The sequence below is a fragment of the Lytechinus pictus genome, chromosome 14, assembly GCF_037042905.1.
Source record: "Lytechinus pictus isolate F3 Inbred chromosome 14, Lp3.0, whole genome shotgun sequence".
Taxonomy (NCBI): Eukaryota; Metazoa; Echinodermata; class Echinoidea; order Temnopleuroida; family Toxopneustidae; genus Lytechinus; species Lytechinus pictus.
The window spans coordinates 6,676,431-6,698,931 of NC_087258.1; the positions used below are offsets into that span (position 1 = coordinate 6,676,431).

At 34.8% G+C, this 22,501-nt stretch overlaps 1 protein-coding gene across 2 annotated transcripts in view; it reads right to left on the reverse strand.

Moving 5' to 3' along the window:
• Positions 1-678: 678 nt before the first annotated feature.
• LOC129276708 (multiple epidermal growth factor-like domains protein 6) overlaps positions 679-22,501 on the reverse strand; it is a 34,395-nt gene continuing 12,572 nt past the window's right edge. For both annotated transcript variants that reach the window (XM_064109801.1, XM_064109800.1), the window contains 20 exons: positions 21,815-21,940; positions 21,026-21,154; positions 20,296-20,424; positions 19,698-19,826; positions 19,091-19,219; positions 18,321-18,449; positions 17,910-18,038; positions 16,999-17,124; positions 16,335-16,463; positions 15,737-15,865; positions 14,766-14,894; positions 14,166-14,294; positions 13,293-13,421; positions 12,632-12,760; positions 11,529-11,657; positions 8,454-8,582; positions 7,958-8,086; positions 6,888-7,016; positions 5,672-5,800; positions 679-5,092 (listed from right to left, as the gene is read on the reverse strand). In XM_064109801.1, coding sequence (XP_063965871.1) covers positions 5,022-5,092; positions 5,672-5,800; positions 6,888-7,016; positions 7,958-8,086; positions 8,454-8,582; positions 11,529-11,657; positions 12,632-12,760; positions 13,293-13,421; positions 14,166-14,294; positions 14,766-14,894; positions 15,737-15,865; positions 16,335-16,463; positions 16,999-17,124; positions 17,910-18,038; positions 18,321-18,449; positions 19,091-19,219; positions 19,698-19,826; positions 20,296-20,424; positions 21,026-21,154; positions 21,815-21,940 — 2,516 coding nt within the window. In that variant the 3' untranslated portion in view covers positions 679-5,021. The remainder of the gene's footprint in view (positions 5,093-5,671; positions 5,801-6,887; positions 7,017-7,957; positions 8,087-8,453; positions 8,583-11,528; positions 11,658-12,631; positions 12,761-13,292; positions 13,422-14,165; positions 14,295-14,765; positions 14,895-15,736; positions 15,866-16,334; positions 16,464-16,998; positions 17,125-17,909; positions 18,039-18,320; positions 18,450-19,090; positions 19,220-19,697; positions 19,827-20,295; positions 20,425-21,025; positions 21,155-21,814; positions 21,941-22,501) is intronic.

Consider the following 22,501-nt stretch of genomic DNA (forward strand, 5'->3'; position numbering starts at 1 on the left):
TACTCGACACACTGCATTAATTGCCATTTCTCTTTCAGTGTGATTACAAACTCATTTAATTGCTTTGGTTTTGTGGATTCTTGCTTGTAGATCCATTATTCGATCCTTATTCTTCCTTGTGCTTCATCATTCAGTCAAATTTTTCATTGATTTTTCTATTGCAATGTGCTATCTACACTGATTCGGGAGATAGGGAGAAGTTGTTGTCCCAGGAGGCCTCTTGTGATGACTGTTGGTGGCGGTAACGACATATGCTCTTGGGACATTTGCTCCTGTCTTAAATACCTTGAAGGGCATAATGTTAATTTTGTTTGGCTTTTTGTGCAGATTTTCCATCAGAGCAAATGTCATGGAACCATTGGTGGCGATGTACCAGGTATTATGAAACACACAAATGTGTGGAATGTGTGTAGTAAGTTCAGGTATAAGAGGTGAATGAGAGAGAAAGGGAAGCGCAGAGGGAGTTTCTTGGGTTTATTTTGGGTAAATGAGCAATTCCATCAAATAATCGACCATACTTTATGTCTGAGTTCACATGTGAGCACCTCCCCCCTTTCATCATGTGATATAAAATCCATTAAAAATAAAGAAATATGACCTTATGACAATTGATTAGATTTAAGAATCATTAAAATACCCATCACAAGATATAAAGGAATTATCAAAGAAAAACAAAGATTATTTACATACCATGTGATCTACATTAGATCAATTTATTACGAATTCCAAAAAAATACAGCAAGAAAAAAAAGAGTTGAGTTTTATACAAAATATGATTGGAAATTTAGAAATTGTTATTTAAAATATAATTTATATTCCGACTGTCAATATTGCTGCTTCAGACTCGCTACTTTATCAAAAAATTCTCACAAAAGTCTTTTATATATACTTTAACATATATATATATTACTTAAACATAATTAACATGCCTTATATTAGTAGAAATTATTGGTCATTTATAAAGAGGAAATTATATTTTTAATGATACATACAACTATTTATAAATCTGTCCCGAGAAAAAAAATGAGACATTGTTGATTTCATGAGAAGAAAGTCCAGCAATCATTCATATGATTTAAAGCGACCTTTAATTGACAAATCATGGGGAAATCAAGGCAATTCTCGGAACAGAGAAGGGATTCAAGTCTCACTCGGCCGCATGCCTGGGGGTGTTATGTGATAGACGCCGGCATGTCTGGGAGGTCTATAGGAGAGCAATTAGTTAGTAGACTAACCAACCAGAAGTAAACTGCGTGTTTTCACTTTTGAAACATGTTACTTCACAGAGGTTATTTATTTTGGTTTAACAATCAAGAGACATGCTATGAGTCTATATAGGAATTGGGATTGTTGGAAACTGGAACTGCGATGATCCGAAGTAAATAACCATCAAGAGTTCGGTCAAATTCGTGCTGTACGAACTTTTATCGCATTAGTTCGACGGGCGCTCATGACGGACAGATTATATTATGCAAGTCAATTGGCCTTTTGCAAATTTCGTATTGAATCAATTTCCCCATGATTTGTCAGAGGCTGGGCCCTTTAAGACGGTATAGGTTTTGACCAATAATGGGTTAGTTTCAGAGAAAAAGACATCTTAATTACACATTTATATAATATGATGGGTAATAAATAATGTGTAAATTTCATACTAAGTTTTCCTCATAAAAAGTGGTTATTTGAAGATAGTTGAACATTCAAACATTATGAAGCTAATATATAATTGTTACATCCTGAGATTAAGACTACTGGTCAAATTGGTCTCTTAATATTACGATAGAGTCAAAGATTAAAAGCTAGCATGTATCGTCAAACAAAATATATACCTACTTACATAGATGCAGTGAAGCAGCGTTAATACTTATTTTTTCATAATTTTTTTTTCTTCTATTACATTACTGAAAATACAGTTCCCACAATTGTCAAGGACACAAGAAATGATTTGTTAAAACTTAAATACTACAGCTTAATTATCACAAACTGATTCCTAATGAATATTTAGATATATTAGAATAAGTATAAATTAGAAATGATGACACCATTGTTTAAAATTGACCGATTATATGAAGAATAAGAACATTCTTACAATGTCTCCCGCCTGGTTTGTCGATGTAAGTTGAGCAAATGTTTTGAATTGATTTCCCGACAAGATATTACAATTGATGTAATACTGTTTAAACATAACAACCGAATATAATGATATTGGTGACTACAACCGACTGCCAAATGCATTATGGGATAAATACACACAAAAAATGGCAGTGGCATGCTGTTAAATACTCTACACAGGTTTATTCTCATTTTTTTTTACATAATTGAAATACATCATTATTAGCTAGCCTTCTCGTGATCTTTGGCTCGTTTGAAGGCAACCTTGATTTTTTTTCTCAAAAAAATTGGCCAGTTGCACATTTTGGCAGAGGTGCTTATTCATTTGAAAATCTACCCTATTTCACCTCTTCAACCTTTTAAAGAAATGTACTGTTTTAACAAAAAGTTAGTTTAAAAATAGATCATGATGCTTACTTACAAACTGTCCGTTCAGCCTCTGTGGTGCTGAAGTCAGCATATATAAATTACAAAACAAGCAAAGCAATATGACATAAAAAAAACGACCCTACACATCAGAGGTCGTCCAAATACACACACACATAAATAACTGTTACTTTACACAGCGTAAAATCCACCTCTGTATCACTACAACAAATAAATCATAGAAAATCCAATACAGCATTGATAAACACCGCTGATAACAAGAGAAAAAAAAATCTACAGTTCTTCTTTCAGAAAGAACAAATCGTGTTAAATGCACAGGATTTGAATTGAGAATAAATAGACAGTAATTAATTCTATACATAAGCAATGAGGTGCCTACATTGATACAGTTCGAGAAGAACTTTGTTATGATAGTTTTACACGAGTACATCTCTGAAAAGGCAGAGTGTCTGTCTTCTTAGCTAATATAAGAGTTAGAAAATAATGGAATTACATGAAATACCTGAATCAATTGAAACATGGAGGATGCTAATGAATACATATAACAAAATATGGGATACTATTGATACACATCTCAACAAATGCCTTGATTTCATAACTATAATATACATGGGAGTATAATTGCAAATAAATCTACTTGCCAATTCTCCTTCAACCGTAATTCTTTTTCTTTTTAACTTAATGGTTGGGAGTAACTGCAGCAAATTGCATAATTGTTATATTACTTTGCATAGAGATAGATTATTAACTTTGATTACTACAGAAAAAGAATATGTAATGGAAGATAAACATATACACCCATTTTTTCTCTCTCATCCCTCTCTGTACTCAGTGTGTCTGTCTCTCCCTCTCTCTTCCTCTCTCTCTACCCCCCCCCCTCATTCTCTCTTTTATTTTCTCTCTCTACCCCCCTCCCTCTCCTCTCTTTCTCTCTCTTATTTTCTTTATCATATATGAAAATGCTGTGACACAAAGTTTTTTTGTAATTCCTTTACCTTACTAAAACATTTTGGGCTCTAAAAAAAAGTAAAACATTTTACCATATGCAATAGTTAAATTCTTGATACAAACATATTCACATTTACAAAGTATGCATTGACACATTATCTACATGAATATATATATTTATATTTGATGAGGATTCTAAACTTGTGCATTCATTGTTGCTCTATGATTCCAATTTCATAGAAATATCATTAACATTTATAACTTAAAAACAATCAAATCTCATGCACAACTTATTCCTTGCTACGAGTTAATAAGAGTACCATGCGAATATCACAAATTAAATTTTTCTGAGGTTTTCTTTATGCAGCGAGTGACCCAATTTTTTTATGGTTGCTATTTGGAAAACCTCATACAATGTACAATAAATAATGCTGGGAGATTGATAATAATCACATGATGAGGATAGATGACATGTATGAGCAGAGGATAAGAATGAGCTTGCTTGGTCACAAGAGGAATACCATCATTGTTAAACCTGGAAATTTTAGTCAGCATATGCCTACTTAGTGTTATGTATGACAAGCCATTACCTCATTTAATCCTATATCTTAATATCTAGCATTCCATATTCTTGATATAAAAAATTGCCTTTTGCTGGAACTAAATTTAAAGTCCTCCAATTTTTTATCTGAAGAAATCATTTTGTGTTGTTAACGAAAAGGTAATTCTTGATATAAAAATAAAGAATGAACAAAAGGGAAGCGAGAGCCTACGTTCGGCGGCAAAAGCTGGATTAAACTTTCAGGTGTGACCACCCATAACAACTCAAATTACACATTTCACTAAAGCACCTTACTCTGAGGCATCTGTCATGCAGGAATCCATCAGAGTCTTTTCATCGATCATTCTCACATTTATTTCTTTTGACAAACAAATGGGGAATGAGGAAAAATCCACAGTGAAAACACTTAGCACCTTCATTTAATTAAAGGGATTCCTGCTAAATAGATGTGGCAAAGACTTTCAGAAAGGTGCCTTATCGGACTACACTTGGGAGTATGAACACACTTTAAAACATCCTTTCATTATCCTTTAGTAAACAACCATTTGAAACTTCAGTTCAAGCCGAGACGACTGATCTGCGGTTTGTTGTGATTAAGACTCCATGTAATTTTTCTTACAGCATAGCCAGATGAAATGATGCAATGCTGCCCTCTTGTGACCAAGAATGTCAATGCTGACCTGAGTTGACCTCCTGGATCATGAATATTCATTAATCATACTTTGACTGAAGCCGTCTCCTGGAGAGCGTTTCATCAGCATTGGTCACCTGACAACTTTCCTTGGTATTGATTGGCTGAGAAGCACAGGTGTGTCTTACTGTTACTATAGTAACCATTGGATGAAACATCCGACAAGTCTTTTCATGAAACGTTCCCCAACAGCTCTATCTCGCTCATCAAAATACTAGGTGTGTTCGGACAATCAACCAAAGCGCGTTGGCTGGGTGTGACAATGCTGCTGCCGGAATCACGTTTTTATTCCCAGAGTCTTTGTATTTCAGAGATGGTTTTCCGTTAATAGAATCCATTCGATCCTATGTCCCCTCTACGAGGTGTTGATGGCGTTGGAAAAGCATACATACCACCTAGTGAAGATACAATGAAAATCATTATTATCGCTGCCATGTGTCATGAATTATGCCTATGGAAAATTATCATTATGCTTTTCACATTGCATTTCCTTAACCCCATACTATCCTTAAGACGAAGTGGGCTAAGCTTAACCCCGGGAAATTGGTGGGGCTACCTTAGCCCCACCAATTTCCTGGGGTTAAGGAAAAAAAGTACAGTGTGAAAAGCATATAAGTGTATAACATATATCCCAATTCTATTCTGCACTTTTCAAAGCTTGCCGGAATGAAACAAGGGGGTATATCACATTTATTTCCTTTTGTTCCCTCTGTAATGTAGAGATTTGAAAGAGTATTATATTTAACCGGGTTCTATGTCATTACTTATGACACATCACATGTTTGAATATACATACATTAAGAAGGGGTAGCCAGCCATGCATAATAGCTTTTTGAAAACACTCCATTTGGCTGCATGGCCACAAACTAATTTTTCTTTGGGTTATGTGTAATTTCATTATGAGTAATGCCCCCCCCCCAAAAAAAAAAAATTAAAAAAATTCTCCAATAGTGAAATGAAGTGAGATAACTTACCATGTTCACATTGAGCACCAATAAAGTTATTTATACATCTACAAGATCCCGTCCTTGTATCACACGTAGCACCATTTGAACAATCACAGTTGAAAGCACAGTTAGGACCAAACTTTCCTGGAGTACACTCTGTGTGAACAAAGTCATTGAAATACATTGAAAATATCACATAAGCAAATGGGAGTGTTCATACAGCTTTGAGTATGAAAGCAAAGTTAGGACCAAAGCAATTGGAAGACATTGGAAATATCACATAAGCAAATTGTAGTGTTCACACAAATGCAAATTTTTGCAAAATACATGCACATGTACTAGCAAACTTCCCTGGTGTATGAAAGAGCTATGTATGAAAGAGTAACATAGACACATTCTAACATGTGTACAAAAATCTTGCAGTGTTTATATAAAACAAACAATCATAGTTTTTTCACTAGATACAAAAACATGTTTATTGTATTATAACATGTGAAAGAAATAAAACATATCATCACAGCAAAATGAAACATAGAATATATATGAAACTACGATTATAAATATCATTTTACTCCAAACACATTAATTCTATCAAAATTACAAGCTTTTCCAATGTCCTTACTCCCTTCCTCTGAAAAAAATTTGACGACATGAAAAATAAAAGCTTTAAGCTGTTACAATGACTTTGAACCTCCCTCTATAAAACATTCAACATGAATCCAGACCTGTCATCCTCTGGGAATGAAAAACTGTATTCTGTGATAAAAAAAACTGTATTTTTCCCCAAAAAAGTGTATTTCATAATAAAATGCTTGGCGCACTCGCTCATCGCGGCGCTCAAGCTGCATGCAAGCTAAAATGCGCACTGCTCCTGCAGATGAAAAAAAAAAACATTAAAACATGTGTATATCTTCACCCTGGTTTGAACAAAATGATTGAAAAAAAAAACAAGTTACCTGAAATTACATTGATCTAATAACCATATTTGTGCACGTTTTATGAAATAGAGACATATAGAGATTATTTTTCTCAATAAATTACGATTTTTTTTTTTTTTTTTTATTTTTTTTTTTTTATTATTATTATTTTTTTTTTACAAAAAACGTACTGCCGAATTTTGGTTGCAAAAACGTACTAAATACGGCTAAAACGTACTGGTTGGCAGGTCTGTGAATCCTGTCAATGCTACAAGATGTTACAATGTCCTCACTCACTCCCTCTGTAAAACACCTTTATTACTTACCCTCTGTGCATGTATCCCCTGCAAGCCCAGGGGGGCAATCACAAGTACCTGTGACTGCGTTGCACTGAGTTCTGTTTGAGCATGCACACACATTGATGCAGTTTGGCCCGTGGAACCCAGGCTGGCAGGCTGGTGAATAAAAAAAGAAAACAGGAATAAATACATTAAAGGTATTGTTTAACTTTGTGAGCAGCCGATTTAAAAAATTCTCAAACCAAGATGAAACATGTGTACAAGTGCATGTATTAGAACTAATAAACCCTGAAAACAACCATTATTGAGAATGAAAAGCTATAACTACAAGGCAAACCCCGATTTTGTAAATAGGCGTCTTATAGACGCCTAAATAGTACACATAAGTGTATGGGATGAAATTAAGATGGTGTTTTCGGTCACTTTATATTTCAATTTTTGAAGCACTAAATAATTATTTTCGAATGCATTTTTTTCTGGGCTTCATTTTTGTAACATATCACAGACACAGGTGACAAGTGTGACCTTCTAGCTCAGATTTTTTTAAAGTCAAACCAATGTTAACCAATCACTTTAAATAAATGAAATGTGAGCACCTCATCCACTTGATCTCAACTACATATGTTTGCCTTTCTCCTCCCTCCAACCTTCCTAAAAAAACTTCTCCTTTCACTGTCTTTCTTTCATATTTAACATTCCTATTTCTCATTTCTGTATTCTTATTATATTCAATCACTTTCTATTAATCATTATTTCAGATATATGTCACTAATTACTGCATATCTTATATCATCCTAGTCCCTCAGACTAAACTTCTGTACTCTCTAGCAGGATTAGCAACTTCTGATTTTAGGTTCTTTCTCTATGAATTTATATTGTGTGATGGGTATATATGATGAGTACCTTGCTTGATAGAATAGAGTGCTTTTCAATAGCAATCATACATGATGAGGAAATACTAGCTATTTTGCCAGTATAAAAGGAAAGTACCCAGAATAGCTCCAAAAGAAATCACCCATGATATTTGTATCCAGGGAAGCCATCCTGGGGTAAAGGTGGATGTTGGGCGTGTTCTATTAGGAACCATATCTACTTACTTTGTTTACATTCTGGTCCAGTTCTACCAGCTGGACATCTACACTGACCGGTCACTGGATCGCACGTAGCGTCTTTATGACAGTCACAGACCCGACCGCAATAAGAGCCATAGGTACCCTCTGGGCATGCTGTATTATTCAAATTTAAACAAAAACAAAAAATTAAAGTGATGAAACATTGAAAATTTATACATTTCTTTACAAAGCATGAGCCTTGAGGCTACTTGTATGTGTGATTTTGTAGTGACAAAAGATTATTTTCATTTATTTCACTCCATCTTGAGTAGTCTATATGTTCTTTTCAAATTGCATGCTATACCCCTAAAATACTTTGAGACCCACTTGATAAGTTGGGCAATAAACATATCTTTCATCATGTTGGTAACTCTCTTGTCACAGGCACATAGGTTGCAGTCTTCAATAACTATAGATCAAAGAAAGTTCTTCTTATCATAATTGAATAAAAAGAAAAACCAATGATGGAAAATGAACTTACAAAATTGACAGTTTTGTCCGTAGAAACCAGCTGTGCACGAGCAGCATCCCGACATCCTATCACACTCGGCCCCGTTTTCACAAGTACATTCCTGTTCGCAGTTCATACCATAAGTTCCCCATGGGCATTCTGTTATTTAGGGAAAAAATAATTTTCATGGTAACATTGTTTTCATTTCATTAATGTGCACTTAGTAGTCTTTATGTACTCTCAAAAAGGAAAAATGTATATACTAAATGATTTGAGACTCTCCTTGAGACTCTGCCCCGTTCTAATGAGTACATTTCTGTTCACAGCTCTACCGTAAGTTCCCCATGGACATTCTATAATACAAAATATGCTTATGGTTACTAAAACAGCACTATTACATCCAGGGTTGGCGCGTTTTAAACGGTGTGTTTTAAAACATGTTATAAAACGCGTTTTAAAACACCCGTTTTTTTTTACAAAAAAAAAACATGTTTTAAAACACCGCATAGACTTGTGTGTTATAAATTTGCATGGATGTGATTTTAGATGAATGTTTTTTTTTTAATACCGTTTTTTATTAAGTGGTGTATTATTTCCTTCCAACTAAAACTCTTTTTCAACACCACTCCTTTTCTCCTCTTTCTCTTTCCCCCTTTATTCTTTCTTTCTCCATTGCTTTGTCTTGTTCCTCTTCTCCCTGTTCAATTGTGCACATCAATGATCCAATCCACATTAAGAATATTATCATTTTAACAAACATCTGAGTGTTGTGCTCACTTTTTGGACAGGGAAAGAAACACTATTTTTAAATGAGCTCAAATACATGTTAAAGAAGTACTAGAATGAAATGAAAGTGTTGCACAATCACAATAATATTTTACAAAAAGACTGTAAACCTGACATCATACTCTTGAGGTACACCGTACACACAAAAGCGGTAAAACTTTGTGCTTTGTAAAGATGAAGAAAAGTACTTTAAACAGTGTAAGATAATCAGCTAGCAAACCATAACCCTAACAATTCCAGGGGACCTTAATGGCCCCCTAAAACTTTCTATGACAAATCCATAAACACATCAGGGCCACGACATATCGTTCTAGACTATTTTTGGGATGCATGCATGGGTGTGCAGTTATGATATACACCACAAGTGCATATTATCAGATCCCGAATTGCTCAAAAACGTGATTTCATGTATAAACCCAATGTGAGTTCTTGCCAAAATTTGTATCTGTATCATTATTTGTACTTATTGTTAATGATTGGAAAATTATTGCCAAAATTTCTATTAGTAATAAAAAAAAGTTTTAAAAATCTATACATAAGAAATATAAAAAAGTTAAAAAAACATTACCGGTAACCTAAATAGACTGGGCTATTTCATTTCCTAAGAAGACTGAAGGCCCCCCTCCCCCTTATGATCTGGGCCCTTCGATCGCGGGATCACAACGAAAATTGGCACGCGCATTACCCATGGCATAATCTAAAAATAGGAAATAGGGAATATATTTTGACCATAAACAAGGTGAAATTAATTGTTTTAATCGGTAAAAGGAAAAATAATGACACATTTATGAATTTTGGCTAAAAACAGTATTTGCATTGGATTTGGACACGAATTGCCGTTTTTGAGCAATTTTGGGTCTGCATGCACTTACAAAATGTTGCATGATTTCGGAACCGCATACCAGGAGGTCGCGATTTTGGTCTCATAAGTTGCGTTAGACTAAAAAAAGGAAAGTCTGTGAGTGACGCATTAAAAAAAATTTGCGCAGTGGATTTATCGCAAAAAAATTAGGGTTAAATAAACATTATAGACATGTAGGCCTACTGATTTTTTCTAATACTTTTACATTTGATCAGAATTCCTGAATTAAAAAGATAAGTAGTTCAAGGGCTTTATTTATAGATTTGAATTGAGTTTGTATTTCATGCACTAAAATTGGTATAATTGATTCAAATGAAATAAAGCATATTGATTTACCGGTAATGAAATTAAGCTTTGAAACCCCATGTACGTCAATTTCTTCCATTGTGTGAATTCTTCTTCCCCCCCCCCCCCCCGATTGACAAGACTCAATATACCTTTGGACTACATGTATACATGTATTAGGAATAAAGTGTCAACTCACTAAGTGTTCTTTTTTTGTAGGCATTCAATTTCCATGATTTAGTAATTTTGGGGGAAATATGAACTTTTCTGTTGGAAATTCATTAACAAAATAGTGGTCATCTCTTATTTAAAACATCAAGAGCTTAAATCATACTGTATTTAGTGTCAGTAGTGTATAGTTTCATTGATTTACAGAAAATTGCATCATTCGTTGAAAAAAACGTTTTAAAACGATTTAAAATGTTTTAAAGCAATAAAAAACGTTTTTTTTTTTTTTATAAAACACGTTTTTTTTTTTTTTATAAAAAATGTTTTTTATTACAACCCTGATTACATCAATAGGTGTCGTGGTCTAGTGGTTCAGACACTGGACTCTTATTCTTAAGGTTGGGGGTTCAATCCCACCTGCATTAATGTCCTTTTGCAAGCCCTGTTCACCCCCTACAGGTGTTGCCTATGGCTCACAATATGCTAAAATGGCAGGAAATCCACTGTTTGTGTGAAGAGTGGCACCTCTTACATGAAGATCATAGTGATGTTTCATATAAAGCTGTTTGTAAGTTATGGACAACTTTATGTACGACTGAACCACGATCTCATGTGCTAAGTCAGCTACAGAGAGATACATTACTTAGAACAAGAAGGGATCACCAGTCCTGCCATAAAGTCATTTGTAATACAGACAACTTTATGAAACAGCCCTTCGGTGTCGTTGTCCCCACATCAAACAGTCTTTATAGACAAGTTAATCATTCTGATCAGGTTTACCTGGGGGCGTTGTGGTCTAGTGTTTATGACTCTTGTCTTTCAATCCTAGGGACTTGGGTTCAATTCCCAGCCAAAGCGTATTTTATTTCAGCAAGAAATTCCTTAAATCCTTGAGCGCCTACATGGGCAGCACAGCTATAGAAGGGTATATATATATGATAACAGCGCTTTGTATCCGCAGGCAAAAAGCACTTTATAAATCCAGCTATTATCATTATTGTTACCTTGATCACAAAGCTCTCCTGTGTATCCAAGTCCACAATGACACTCTCCTGAAGTCACATCAAGTACTCCGCCATATTGGCAATCCTTGACCTGTGAGCAGTCTGGTCCATAGGTTCCTGATGCGCATTCTAATGAGAAAAATCAGAAACAAAATATTGTCATGATCGTTGCAATAACCACAGTACACTGCAAACTGGTATACATCAATGTTGTCTATTTTCCATATGGTCTCATCCCACATGGTCTAATCCTAGTTCCTCTCCAACCAGTTTATCTACTAACCATTTGGTCTAATTGCCCTTTAGCCCATAAACCATGTTTTAGACTATACCCATGCTGTCTAATATCTACTCAGTCTAATACAAGTTCGTCTGTATGATAAGATGAACTGTATTATGAATCAAATTTAATTTGACAAAGTAAAAAATGATTAGTAGATGGAGTGGAAATTAGACCATTTAATCATGAGACTCAATAAGAATAAGACTAAGTGGATATTAGACCACCTGTAGTTTAGACCAAACAACAATTTATTGACAGTAGACCAACTTCCTGTACCCCAAGTGACTGTAAACCATACCCACTTGGAGTAAGTGTCATTTCGTCTATTGACATGTCTAACCAGCTATATTATCATCTTGTGAAGATGTGGACTCACTTTTTAGTATGTTTTTGTTTGTCTCAATGTCATCTCCTCAGGTTACTTACCTACATTTCCTCAAATCACTATTTAGTAGTCACAACTAGCCATTGAAACAAAAATTCCATATGATCAATGGCTAAGCTCTGTCTTACAATGCCCAGTTCTTATCCCAGTGTTGCTATACACTGTTAAAAATAATTTTAACAACGCTGTTTACTATGTGAATCACACAGTAGTTGTTTAAACAGTTTAAACAAGTGTTTAAAATCTTAAACATCCATGCTTAAATTATTGATAATTAAATATTTGAATTCAAACTTTGTTGTTTAAGATTTTAAACACTTGTTTAAAATGTTTGAATAACTGCTGTGCGATTTGCATAGTAAACAGTGTTATTAGATTATTTTTAACAGTGTACCCATTTCTCTTCCTAACAATGCTATACTAGATCTTACTCACTGGTAGAACAGAAGGTACCAGTGTACCCAGGGGGACAATCACACACCCCTGAAGCATGGTGACAGGTACCACCGTTCTGGCAGATACATTTACGCTGACAGTCTTGACCATACAGACCCTCTGGGCAAGCTGGAAGATGAATAAAACAATCATTAAAAACTTTCACATGCAGTAGTTAATACAAAAGTGCATTTTTTAGTATTGACGCTACACATACACTGATAAACTTATCACAGTAGTTGATATCAAGGTTACTTTATAGAATTTTGAATAAGTTTTGAACCAATTTTTTGGATAATCCTGATACTGTGATAGTACATCTGGTGGAGCGAAATGTGATATGCATTGTAATTGCAAGGAAAAGACACAATACCAAATGCTAAATGAATTGGATTAGGCGATTTACTTACCATTTTGTTATTTCCTTTATAATGCACACACTCATATTTGCAGAGTCACAATGAGAATGGAAGTGTAAGGGGTGGGTGTGGTAAAGAAAAGCATATGACAATGGAAGGGAAAGAGGTAAGGGGATAGGGAAGGTGGAGGGGGTAAAGGGGAAGAGAAATAAAAGGAGGAAGGAAAGTAGAGAGAAGGGCAGGAAAGAGAGGAAGGGACAGGAAAAGGACAGAATATAATGTGCATGATTATGGTAACTTACCTCTTTCGCAGAGTGCACCAATAAAACCTGGTTGACACAGACAGGTACCATCGTCCATATGACAAGAGCCTCCATTGAGACAGCTACAATGGTGCTGACAATCGGGACCATATCGACCATGTTTGCAATCTGAAAGATCGTAGAGTAATCATTAAAAAAAAGAATAACAACAACAACAACAGCAACAACAACAATGATGATAATTGTAAAATTTATATGGCGCTCCATACTTTGTGTTTCTAAGTGCTTTTTAAATACATGTAATTATTAGCCCGGTCATTGGATCCATCACTGTTTCACACAAAAAGTGCACCATCATTTATTCTAAGTTCTTTAATCTATTTCAACTCATTGGAAAGATAATTCTTGATCAGCCCGGTAGATGTTTGTCATAAGGGTCTGACTTATCATTTTAGATATTTTCAGTGTCTATCAGAGAGAATAACAATACTATAGTATTAGTAATAAAATTTATCTTTAAAGAGCATAATGATAATAGAGGTTCTATGCACTTTACACAGGTGAATTAAGTAATAAAATTTAAATACAGTATGATCATTGTAATCAATAAGAAAGCATGAAATAACATCATGAAGAATTCAAGTATAATTAAGGGTTCAAGCCATTATTTCCCAAACATCATATACTGCAAAAAAATTCCCCTTTTTTGCTTCCATAAAACAATGTTCCAAATTGAAATCTTCTGGACATTATTTTGTATTCTAAATTCCTAGTATTGCTGATATCATCAAAGGATTGGAGTGAATATTTTAGCATGATGTTGAATCCCCTAATAGCATCCGACTCTCAAAATTCACAAAAATAAAACCCCAGCAAAATAAATAGTGTATACACTATCTTTATATCACTTACCCTTTTCACAGTTGTGTCCCCGGAAGCCTGGTTTACACTGACAGTCTCCGGTCACTGAATTACACACTGTATTGCGTCCACAGGTACACACCTCTGCACAATCCTGGCCCCAAGTACCGGGTGGACAGGCTGTGGGAATAGACCCAAAAAAACAAAGTTGAGTGCTTATGTTGTAACAACTTCAATTATATTACCATTTTTCATTATCATTCCCATCATGAAATGTGATTACTCTTTCTCACATGAATGATCCTTCTGAATGGCATATACTGTATTACATTTATCTTTCTAAAATTTCATTTAAAAATTTACATTTTTAAAACTTTTTCTTCCAGACTAATTAACACTGATATCAATGAGGCCTATTAGGTATTCATTTGTTCATAACTTGGTTTGTTACTATCATAACTTGTTTGTTCATAACTTAGACCCGGTGAGCCAATTCATGTCACATTTAGTGTGAGGATATTTGTATTCATTCTCTTCCAAAATAACCAAAATGCTGAAATGCAATAAAAAGATAACTGATGACATCCCACTTCGGTATCCACTGGATATTGGAAGGGCTATACCTGTATAAAGTAGACTGAAGATACTCACGTGAGTTGCACTCATATCCAGCGTAGCCTGGAGGACACCTGCAAGCTCCTGTGATATGATCACAAGGGTTATCAGCTCCACACTCGCAAGTCTCTGCACACTGACTGCCATAAGTACCAGGGATACAAGCTGGATGATAGATATGGTAGGGGAAAACATCAGTGGCCAACCAGATCAAACCAACAATATATAAACCCATTTGGCTATTCTTTTTTTTTATAATTAGACCAAGGTTTAACCCCTGGTCTAAACTAGATTTTGACACCACTCTTCTACGGAATACTGGGCTCATAATATTCCATCCATATTCGTGGCATTTATAATGTATCAATTAATTCACTTAAATGAAAGATATTTTCGTATTTTACCATTCTTCCCATTTTACGTCTCAATTTTTGACAAAATTTTGCTGCAGGATAAGAATAATTTTCAATTGGTGAATGACAACTGTCACACCATAAAAGTATGGTCTAAGTTAACCCTGGTTTAACTAAAAAACATGGCTATCATTATACTACCCACTTTCTTTTTAATTTGAATTTATTAATTCATACATATCTACATAAAAAACAGAGTATATATGACATTTACACAAGTACATCAAAACAGAAAGTAGATAAAATATCACAAACTTAATCAATGGAAAGGATGCCTACTAAGAAGTTTTTAAAATTGTAAAACAGTCAGATAAGCTGAAGTCTGGTATGTTTTGTAAGCTTCTGCTAAGCTCTCAATTGTCAAGAAGTAGCTAAGTTTTAAAGTTTATTCCTAAATATCATTTCCAAAGCTGACATGATTAAATGAGTGACAAACATATCAAAATGGTATTATTGCCATGACGAATATCACCTCATCACTTATCACTTGCTACTATCTTATGAAGATGTGGACTCACTTTATAATATTTAGTTCTCAGTTGTACCTTTAATAAAGGATAGAATAAAATAAGAGTGGTGATCAACACTACTCACGTTTTTCACAGAGCCTTCCTCTCCAGCCGTTAGTGCAAGTACAAGCACCAGTCTGTGCGTCGCATTGACCTCCATTGTGACATTGACATCTCTCTTCACAGTTAACGCCATAGTAACCAGGTGAACAAGCTAAAAGAAAATGAAAATTAGAAAAGAATATGAATTCACATATATATTCATGATGACAAGCAGTATAAAAGGGCAATATATCTCTGCCAAATAATTCAACAAGGATTCCTTTTAAAATGTTAGCATTAAAGAGTCTGGCAAAAATGTACATGTAAGTCTTGATTGCAGTTTGAAGTGATCTAAACTGTCCAATTTTCAAAGACCTGATGTAATCCATATGAAGAACGTAATTTTGTGCTTTGGTTCATCTTAATTCGACCCTGTAATCTGAACCCTCTTCTATGACCCTTGACCTCATTCTCTTGCAAATATTTAGCAAGTTCACAGTTGCCTCCATGCAATCCCGGCACATATGGATAGGTTCTGTTGACATTATCTCGCCATTTGAAACTCTGACCCAAAGACCCTGTAATCTGACTCATACACCATGACCCTTGACCTTAACACGACCCCTCTACCAAATATTTACCAAGTTCACAGTTGCCTCCATGCCATCCTGGTGCACATGTACATGTTCCATTGACCTTATCACATGACCCTCCATTTTGACAGGTACAAGACTGCAGGCATCCAACACCAAAGTGTCCTGGTGCACAGGCTGTGAAAAAATAATGAATAATAGTTGCTTGTATATTTTTTAATCATTCTTTTTTTTTCTCTCTCACCACTCTTCTCTTGTTGTTTCTCCATCTCCCTCTCCGCACTCTTTCTTTCTCTAATCCCCTCTCACTCCTTCTCTCTCTTCTTTTATCTCTTTCATTATGGACACATTTTCTGTATTCTTGAAAACCACTAGCATATAAAATAAGAACAAAACGGGACAGACAGACATCCCGGAAACATAATGCCTACATCACCTATGGTGGGCGGAGGCATAAAGATATTGGTCTCTACAAATCAAATCACTAATCCTATGAATATCATCATAAAATAATAATTTATCAAAAACTGACTAAATTACCCAGATCTAAACTAAGATTTTTTAAATTTAATTTCTTATCTATTTCATTATCCCAATCTAAAAACAATACAATTATTATTCATTGTAACAAGGAGCAGACACCAGTTTCTATGTGCATAACATATTCAATAATCCATTTTTGCATGAAATAATGTATTCATAGGCAACTCACGTTGTCGGCAGGCACGTCCAACCCATCCAGCCTCGCAGGCGCACATCCCAGTCACATGGTCACAAAGTCCGTTCTCGCAGATACAACGCTGCTGGCAGTTGATACCATAGCGACCAGGCTGACATTCTATATAATGAGGAATCAGAAATATTACAAGTTGGGAAGAAGAGAAAGAGAACAGGATTGAAAAGAAAATATTATTGGTCTATGAATGCATGCATAGCATATAAATTTTATTTCCAACAGCTTTCAAATGCATATAATGTATAGAAGAGAATGAATACAATGGCCCGTATTCTGAAGTCAGGTTTAAGTTAAACTCAGGTTTAAAGTTGTGGTTTAAGTATGGGCAGCCAAAAGTATCAATTTTTTATTAAGTTGTACGTTTCTTATGTTTGCTGTGCTCTTTCCTGATTCATCGATGGTGAAGACAATAATCTATATATACTTCCTAGACAATTATGAATGATTTGAGAGCCAAATGAGCTGAAATATTATATCCCTACTGTTAGTGATTTATGTAACAATTGGCTGTCCATACTTAAACCACAACTTTAAACCTAAGTTAAACCCGACTTCAGAATACGGGCCAATATATCATAACCATATAATAAACCTGAATGTAAACATCTTTTTGCAATAGATACCCCTTCATTTTCATGAGTAATATATCTGTCTGCTGTCAAAGAGAAAGATAAATAGAAAGAGAAAGAAAGAGGAAGACAAAAAGATAAAAGAGGAAGGGGAAAAGAAAGAGATAGATAAAGAAAATAGAAAGACAAAGAGAAACAGAAATAGAAAAGAAGAAAAGACAAATAGTGGAATGGAAGCATCGAAAAAAAAATCTTCAATCTAAATGTAATGAATGAGGAAACAGTGAAAGGAGAATAAATTTGAGAAAAGCAACTTACGTTGATGACATCTGACTCCGATCCAGCCGCTGGGACAGATACACCTTCCACTGACATGATCACATTCAGCACCGTTTTCACAGTTACATACTCCACGACAATCCTCACCAAAGTTACCCTCGGGGCATTCTGGGATTGAAATAATCAAAATTGATAATAGAAATAATCAAAATTAATTAAAAATCATCAAAATTTATTGAAAACATTGTCGTACATTTATTAGGATAAAAAAATCTCCATTCATTTTGTATTCTTTGGTATTATGTAAGCATTTACAATCATCAATCATGATTTTCGTTTTTGTTTTCATTCTTACTTCACACATAAAAGAGAACCGAGACTGTATAAATCTTTATTCATTGATAGCAACAGGCAATACATTTCAAGTTTAGTCTTTACTACCAGACCCACCTTGTCTACATCCATATCCAGTATAGCCTGCTGGGCAGTTACATTGTCCATTAGTAGCGTTGCAATGAGCTCCGTTCCCACAGCTACAACGATGACGGCAGTCCAAACCATAATAACCATCAGGACAAGCTAGAGAAGACATTATGCAAGAGATCATTGATAATAGGAACACGCTTTGTCACTGTTATAAATTGGCATAACTTGGGACAATCATGTTGCAATGTTAAACAGATACTGAAATAACCGCAGAAACTGAATAACTGACACTGAAAAACTGATACCACAGATACTGAACATCCGCATTTATAACCGCATGTATGATTTTAGAGCAAACTATTTTATGGACACAGTATCCATATTCGCCTCATCTTCTCATTGTTTTATTGTTATGCCCACTACAAATTAAAGTATACTATCTTTAACTTTTAAAGAAAAAAAGTTCCAAGAAATGACTGCTTATTCAGATTTTCTTCAGAATCAACATTCAATATGTTAATTTAGTAGAGCAGATTTCATGAAAATGGTGGAAAGTCAGTAAATATTTAAATAAAATTTTTGACCTATCTAATGTAATATTGCATGTACAGTTGGAAGTTTTTATCTATAGGTGAAATTTGACAAATTAAGGAGTAGGCCTACCAATGTGTAGAGGTAATTGTGGTGTATACTATTCATCAATATACTATTTTTTTTAATAGTTGAGGATTAATGTACCAAAGGACCAATCTTATCAGTACCTTTGTTTTAGGAATTCTAAGAGCACAACTTACGCTTAGCACAGAATCTATCTCTCCATCCTGGTGCACATGTACATGTCCCACTGATGTGATCACAGGTAGCGTTATTCAGACACATACAGAGGTTCTCACAGTTAACACCATAGAAGCCAGGTTCACAAGCTGAATAATAAAACAAATAATTTCAGTATCAGAAATGTTTTCATCTCTTGCCTTGCACAGTACAGTTGTGGTGGAATATTGTTAAATCAGGTCCTAGAAACATTTGCTGACCCTTTCATTAATGGCAGGGTGGCAGCGGTGGGATATGATCCCATGCAATAGAAAGGACTACTGACTATTTCATAATACATATAGTGGCAGCAGTTGGATATTATCCAATGGAATAGTAAAGACTATTGACTGTTCCATTATTGACATGATGACAGCAGTGGATTATTCAACCATGTAATAGAAATTACTATCAACTTTTTCATTACTCACATGGTGGCAGCAGTAGGATAGAATCAAGAAAATTGGAACAGGCCCCTTTTAAAAAACCATCACTTTGATAGTAATTTTGACTCTCCTTTAACCTTGTCTCCTCTTCATTTATATACAGAGATTTCAGGAAGCAAATAACATTGAATTTCTATTATACCTTGGTCACATTGTTCTCCCCTCCATCCGGGGGTACAGATGCACTCTCCTGTCTCTGGATCGCATCCTGCACTGTTTTCACATGTGCATCTCGTTGCACAGCCAATGCCATAGTATCCAACAGGGCATTCTGAAAATTAAGCAATGTAAATGGTATGTTAGATAGATAGAAAAGGGAAGAATCTTGTCATTAACACAAAATTAATTTTAGAGGGAGTTAATCATATTCAAATTAAAAAAAACACTAGATAGGTTATAGACAGATGGATGGATAGACTTTATTTCCCAAATACATTCAGATTTTAGAAAAACACATTCATAGAAAACAGTTGATAAAACATACTATTCTTTTGAAATTATGATGAATGCATTTTGTGAAATCATACATATTTTTCCTTGACAACCCTCTCGCACATGTAGATTGAAATCTTATGGCTTAAATGTCAAGAATAAAAAGCATCCCTCCTTGTCTCATGACACTTTCAAGGTTCAAATTCAATCCATTTGTTCATTAAAACCAGCAAAAACATAACATGAGAGGGAAGACAAGAAAGGATATTTTAAGGTTATTTCTAGGGCTCGGTTTCCGGTAAACTCACCATCAGTACAGAATTGTCCCTTCCATCCTGGTGTACAGGTACAGGCTCCGGTCTCTGAGTTACATTCAGCTCCGTTCTGACACTGGCAATCATGTCGGCACATCAGACCATAGCGTCCATCAGGACAAGCTAGAAATTCAGAAAAAAGGCAGTTCACATTTCTCTGATTTTGTACACAAAAGTGTTGCCAAGCTTATGTTGCTATGCCGACACACTATATCTGCAGTTTTTAAATTATTTTTTCACAAAGTCAGTTCTATCTAGCTATGTTCAAATTTATGCTTTCTTTTATTTTGTTATGAATTATGATTAATCTGCTTTGTGATGTATTTCAATTTTTGCTGTTGTGTTACTTTGTTTGTTTTTGTGAACAGATAATCAATAAATACAAGTTCAATATGCCTTTAGACAAAAGTCTTCATTTTTCTACAAGGTTTTTAGCTGCACCAAGGGTCATGTGATTTATAGAGGTGTCTGCATATCTACGCCTGTGCAATACATTCATCGATCATTCTTATTCTTTCTTTATTGTTATTTTATATCTTTATTTTTCCATTACTTCAAAATGTTATTTGTTATTTGGTTTAATTTTTTATTTCTTTTTATCTGCGAATGAATTCTTATCTCTTATATATTTAGGCATCTATCAATCAATTTATTCTATTTCGTCTGATTTTTTTTTCTTTTTTTTTAATCCATTTTTTTTTAGGGGGGGGAGGGGACTACTTACGATCCCTGCAGTTTTCTCCAAAGTATCCAAGTGGGCAGAGACACTCTCCAGTAGTCTTGTCGCAGACTTTGTCTTCGGTACAGGTGCAGTTACTCCTGCAGGAGATACCCCAAGTACCATCAGGGCAATCTAGGTGGCAATGAAGTCATTAGATTTATCAAATTAATGTGAAAAGACATTTTATGGGCAATTTCACTTAGTAAACATGATTATATATTCAGACAGTTTGAAAGCAACACACTTAAATATTTACAGTTTTCAAACAGTTCTTGCTGAGTTTATCAGACACAACAATCAGTCACATTCAGCATGAATTTTATAAAATATTATTGAACGGTTGTATCAATAATATATTGATTGATTATGCTGCATAATTAGTATGAATGAACTTGTAGTTCATACTTCAAAACACACCATATAAAACAATTTATTATATAAAAAATAACATGGTAGTGGTGGTGTGATATAATGTAAGATCATGACATAGAAATTACTATTGACGTCTCATAACTGAAATGGTGGCAGCGGTGGGATATTTTCCATGCCACAGAAAGGACTATTGCCCTTCTCATTGATAATAATGGTGGCAGCAGTGGGACATAATATAAGATTATGCCATAGAATTACTATCGACTTTTTGACGGTGGGATATAAACTCCAGAAAATTAATGTAAGTGTCAATAAAGTAAAACAAACAGAATCTATACGCAGAAATACAGCTATCCATGGCAACAACGTCTACAATTGAAATAATGTTATCATTCTACCAAAAGGTGATGCAATCCTTACCATCTAGACAGCTTGTTCCAGTCTTGCCAGCCTCACAGAAGCACTCTCCGGTGATACTGTTACAGGCGTTGCCTCCGCATCGACAGGTAAATTTGCAGTTCACTCCATAGCTTCCAAAGTCACAAGCTGCAGACGACATGGAAGTAAACAGAGATAATCTTTAAATCATTTGATCTATATCATCAACCAACATTAGAATGAATGATATTTAGGTAATAATTCCAGGCAGGATAAAGGTATTAAGGTCTATGTTTGTGCAAATCATCCAACACAGAAAAGATTAAGCCTGAAAAGCAGTCATTAGACCCCTTTCCAGAACACTTTAGCCCCCCCCCCCCCCTGAAAGAAAAGAAAAAAATATTTTGAGATTTTTTTTCAAGGCATTAGACTAAAAACCAGTTTGACTCACTAAATCACATTTACAATATTGCACAGTGTGTCCCAACAAATGCATTCATAGCTTCCGATGAACTCTCCTACCTATCACAGAAAAGAACTTGATATCAAAGACTACACAGTGTCACAGCAAAAAGCTACTTTAACTCATCGCCTACATGCTCCATTACTTTTTCAATGTTATTTAACATGCGTCCCAATAAAGTACATTACTCTACCTATCAAAACTAAAGAAAACTCAATTTTCACTACTACAGTGTCCCAACAAAAGTCTACTCACATCATTTACAT